The sequence below is a fragment of the Cupressus sempervirens genome, chromosome 8, assembly GCF_028749045.1.
Source record: "Cupressus sempervirens isolate cs-2001-9-10 chromosome 8, ASM2874904v1, whole genome shotgun sequence".
Taxonomy (NCBI): domain Eukaryota; kingdom Viridiplantae; phylum Streptophyta; class Pinopsida; order Cupressales; family Cupressaceae; genus Cupressus; species Cupressus sempervirens.
Genome location: NC_143125.1, coordinates 837,166,680 through 837,171,553, shown reverse-complemented (window position 1 = coordinate 837,171,553; position 4,874 = coordinate 837,166,680). Strand labels below are relative to the sequence as shown.

The following is a 4,874-nucleotide window of genomic DNA, read 5'->3' as shown; positions in this document are numbered from 1 at the left end:
TGACATAGTTGACTATTCAAAATATCAGACACTATAATCATCTACACTTGTAAATATTCACAATTACATACACTACTACACAACCCCTTACTCTAGAGCTCTACAAAGAGATATAATCACATTCATATACACAAATTACAATTATCAAATACGTCACTTAGGTTCCGTCAAAAGGTCACCCTTAAACATCACACACTAATGGAAAATTGAAGTTTGGGAAAAAAAAAAAATTGACTATTCAACACTTTTATTCTAATTTCAAGCCTTAGTGTGATGTTTAAGCCATCCGCTGCCGCAATGAATGGAATGTATGGAATGTGTAGAATATAAATAGTTGGCCACACATTCCATCTCCAATCTATTGCAGAAAGAATACAAAAGCAAACCTCTAAAAGAGAGAATTTCTGGACATCAACAAAAACATATTTGATATCTACAACAGTCAATTATAGAGGAATAGATAAACATGTTCCAGATCCTCATTGGAATAGATAAATCATCAATCAGCAACATCATTATCCAGTTTCAGTCTTGAAGCTATCCAAAATGCTCTTGCTCTTCAATCCCTGGCTCCGGAATGCCTCAAAGAATTCCCCATACGTGAATCCTCTGTACTGAGCCGGATACTCCTCATCCACCATTGATTCTGCAGGAGCAATGAGTGCATCCATCGAAGGGCTATAGAATGTAGGAATGGTTATACGAGCAATACCACTGTTTGTTACAGCCCTATGCTCAACGCTCTGGAATCTCCCATTGCTCAATACCTAATATAAACAATTCACATCATCAAAAGGAAGTTCACAACACGGGAATTCTGAGAATAGTTTCAAACTAAATATGCTACTCATTGTCTGAGACCATAAGAAAAACACATCACACATAGATTATAAATCTTAATGAAAGAGATCAATTATCTGTACAAGAAACAGAGACTTCCATTCCAAACATCAATCATCAAGTCATTTATACCCAACTCAATTTCAAATAGTATTATGGATTGGAGAAACATATTAATCTCTACATTGTAATCATATGAATTGTGATAAACCTGCAACTGGTCGCCCAAATTGACCACAAGGGCATTGGGTGTGGGTTCCACTGCGAACCATTTCCCATCTTGGAGCACTTGCAGACCGCTAACATCTCCTTGCATCAGAACAGTGATACCTCCTGGATCTGAATGAGGTACTAAGCCAAGGGTGAGATTTGGATCAGGGCATGGAGGATAATAGTTTATGTTCATCGTTTGCCTATGATTCTTAAATACTCTATTCAAATAATCGGAATCCTGCTCCATAGCCTCAGAAATAGCAGCCAAGAGCCTCAACGTGAGGGCTCTTATTTCCTTAGCATACTCCCCCGCAATGTCTCTGTACTACCAACGTTAAAGAAACTCATTTCTGCTAGTTTGAAAATTCTTACTGAAAATTTTGTTCATTTTTGGTATTCTGTTTACTAAGTACCTGTAGGCTAAAGGTTTTTCGGGCCACTGATAGATGTATTCCTCCAGAGGATGGCATTGTTGTGTTAGAACATCCATCCAGTTGAGGAATTTGTCTTTGGTGGCATTGAAGCTGGTAGTAAGCCTCACCGGTAGCCTCGGGTCCTCTGAACAGAGACACGCTTTGTCTTCTATGGGCATTTCGAAAAAATCGTTGGCAACATCCATCATGCTTTTCATCAGATCCTCTCCCACCCCGTGATTCACAATCTAGATTTGTCATAACATGCATTCAGGAAATTGAATCAGAACCAAATAAGTTTTTTATTAAGGGGTAAGAGGAAAACAAATAAATACTTTACCTGGAAGAAACCATCCTCCTCACAAGCACGCTTGATCTCATTCACCACCGATTTTCTGGTAGAACCATCCAAATCTTTGAGGTCTATTACTGAAATTCTATAAGAATCGGAAACCTCATCCATTTGGGGGCGTTCATTGGGAGGAAGTATGTAATTGTCGTCAACACGGAGATGATTGAATCCATTTGACAGGAGTTTCTCAACAACATTAAAATGGGTCTGAACGGGGGCTGTAGATGGCATCTCGCAAGGAAAAACAGAAGAAACCCTTCAACTGGGGTTTTCCAGAGAAATGGGATTGCTTTGGATTGAGGAAGCGCTATAGCTTCGATTCGAAAATATAGATGATTGCAAAGGGCTTTTCATTTATTAATTTATTTAAAACTTTATCCTTGGTGGATAATGTTACAATAATAAGTATCAGCAGCTGTAGCGCTCGATTCAACCGCCCGATTTCCTCGATATGTCCGCGTTTTGTTTAGGGTTGGACAGCGTATGTATACAACCAAATTTTGGTCGGTTTAAATAGCATACATCATATATTATTTAAGAATAAGATTTTTTTTGTTTTTTAAATAAAACAAGAGCTGTGACATAACTTGAGTCTTCATTTTTGGTCACTTGTAAAAGATAAAATGTAGAACATTTAGAGAAAATGAATGTTCATAAATAAATATTATAAAGAAAGTATTCAACTATATTATAATATGTAGTGGGCTTCGGCCTAGGAAGTGAGACATATGGTGGTACAATTTGACAACTCTAAAGTTCTGACTAGGAAGAAAACAATGTGGAACCCACCTCCTAAGACATGCATAAAGCTTAATTTTGATGGCTCTACCATGATGGGAAGTACTGCAGCTGGGGGTGTCTTACACATTTCTATGGGGAGAATGTTTATGGCTTATTCTAGAAACTATGGAGGTGGCTTAAACAATGAAGCTGAAGCCTTAGCTCTTCTATGGGGAATGAGATTCACGAGGAAATGTGGAATTAACAAGCTGGTAGTCAAGGGGGACTCGATGTTAATTATTAAAGCCATTAAAGGAGAAAGTCAGAGTAGATGGGCGATCAAGGTGATAATTGAAGAAGTTTGTAAGTTGATGGAGGAATGCCAGGAAATCTAGGTGGATCATATTTACCTTGAAGGCAATGTTGTGACTGATGAGTTGGCTAAATTCGGACATAGTGTCATGAGGCTAATAGAATGGGAGGACATCAACCTAATTTCATCATCAACTAAAGTGTTGATGGAACATGAGTGTACTACTAACACTGACATACTAACCATCACACCAAGTGGCACATCTTCAATTTTTCGCTTGGGTGGGAAAGCAAATTGCCTCATAAAGTTTACGTTTGGCAAGATTATATGTTGATACACTTTTATGATCTCCTTGCTGTGAATTATTATTATTTCTGCAAAAGGACTAAGGTTATGGATTTGTTTAGATTCAAAAAACTAACTGAAAAAGATAATAAAGACACCTCGCTCATTCCCCACTCCAAATATAGCTGGCATTGGGTGATTGCGAAAGGAAAGGGATAATTCACTCGTGTGGAGGAAAGAGGTTTTTTGGTCTTCGAGAAACCTTGCATCCTTATGATGGTCTTTTACTACCTCTACATTTTCATCTTGAGTGTTTTTTATTTAACTTACGAAGACTGCTTTACCTGCAACATGGTGATGTCGAAAAATTCAGAGGAGTTGGTAGAAAAATATGAAGAGTTGGTGGTTGAGTTAGGTGGAGGTATGGGCACTAGTGATCATATTGAACTTGTGGGAGTGGAGGAATGCATTCACAAGAGTGAAGCAACGATTGTTTTTCTATGGGAGGGTAGCTTGTTACCCTTTATGGAAGGGATGATAAAACATGAGGAGAACATATCGATGTAATTCTTCAATTCATGGAATGACAGAAGAGTGTCCATCAATGGGATGAGTTTTGAAATCACTAAGGATCTTATTGCTAGGATCCATGGTTTTCCCATGGGTGGCAAGAATTAGTGCAAACAAGCTCATGTGAATGATGAAACTAGTCTGTGAAAATTCTTCAAGTTTCAAGAAGAACCGGTTCGAATGCGTGGTGGGTTTTCTAAAGAGTACCTTCCCAAGCCTTGGGATGTCATCTACTATGCTATTATGAGATACATTACCCTTGAGGATCGATTTCAAGTACCTAATTTCTACCATTTCCCCATCCTCAACCATTTTAGAAATCAGGATCAAATTTCCTTCTCATTTATTTTGCTGAATTCTATGGAGGGTAGCATCTTCAAGGCTAGGAGAAAGGAGGAGGGAAAACCCTTTTACCTCATTCACCAAGGCCTCATGAATAAATTGTATACCCATTAGCTTGCACAAAACCTGTCGCTCCTAGTTAACCCTCCAACTACTACTTTCCCCAAAGTGTCTCTTGACCTTGGCCCTAGCCCTAGCCAAAAAAAAATGAAGAAAACCCCCATTCCTGAGGTTAAAATTAATTTCATTGATTCTGACACAAAAACTAGGAAGAGAAAATAGAGTGCTTGCAGAACCAAAAAATGTCTCCAATTGGAGAAGTTTAAATCCTCCCGGAAGTAGGATTTTAGCTCAGAGTCTACTAAAAGTGATATTAAACCTCCTAAGAGAAAGAAATCCCACCAAGACATTGGAAAGAAGTCTGGCTCCACTCCTGCTAGCCCCACCCATGTCTCTGACACCCTTGAGGCTAACCCTTCCTCGACTAGAAGCGGTGGTGAGGACATCACCTCCCCCATGAAGGACAGTCCTAAAGTGGAGGGTAGAAAAGGAAATCATTGTCATACCGGAGTCATTACAAAGCTTGGCTTGACAAACTTGAACAGTTGATGAAGGATTTGGTAGATAAGTACACTGGCATCTACCAAAGGTTTGAAACCTTAGCCAAGTTATCCACTAAAGTGATGCATTTCACAGCTACCACCCTTTTTTTTGTACGTGAACAAGGATATGAAGGATCTGGGCAAGGAGAGCGAGACTTCCCACTCCATATATGGCTTTCTAGTGGAGGACTAGATGAAGACCCTCTTGGACAAACCTGTTAAGG

The 4,874-nt window shown here is 39.0% G+C and overlaps 1 protein-coding gene across 1 annotated transcript; it reads right to left on the bottom strand.

The window, feature by feature from the left end:
* Positions 1 to 212: 212 nt before the first annotated feature.
* LOC149545016 (protein DMR6-LIKE OXYGENASE 2-like) lies at positions 213 to 2,161 on the bottom strand. The gene is made up of 4 exons (XM_089795528.1): positions 1,807 to 2,161; positions 1,467 to 1,714; positions 1,052 to 1,373; positions 213 to 767 (listed from the first exon to the last, which is right to left on the bottom strand). The coding sequence occupies exons 1-4, from the start codon at positions 2,047 to 2,049 to the stop codon at positions 516 to 518; spliced, it is 1,065 nt and encodes a 354-aa protein (XP_089651654.1). The 5' UTR covers positions 2,050 to 2,161; the 3' UTR covers positions 213 to 515.
* Positions 2,162 to 4,874: the final 2,713 nt, after the last annotated feature.

Bases quoted from the DNA above. Each gene is read 5' to 3' on its own strand.
- LOC149545016 (XM_089795528.1), bottom strand. From the start codon at position 2,049: ATGCCATCTACAGCCCCCGTTCAGACCCATTTTAATGTTGTTGAGAAA. The intron at 1,715-1,806 runs GTAAAGTATTTA...TGACAAATCTAG, and splicing joins AGGAGGATGGTTTCTTCCAG to ATTGTGAATCACGGGGTGGG. The intron at 1,374-1,466 runs GTACTTAGTAAA...TTGGTAGTACAG, and splicing joins GAAAAACCTTTAGCCTACAG to AGACATTGCGGGGGAGTATG.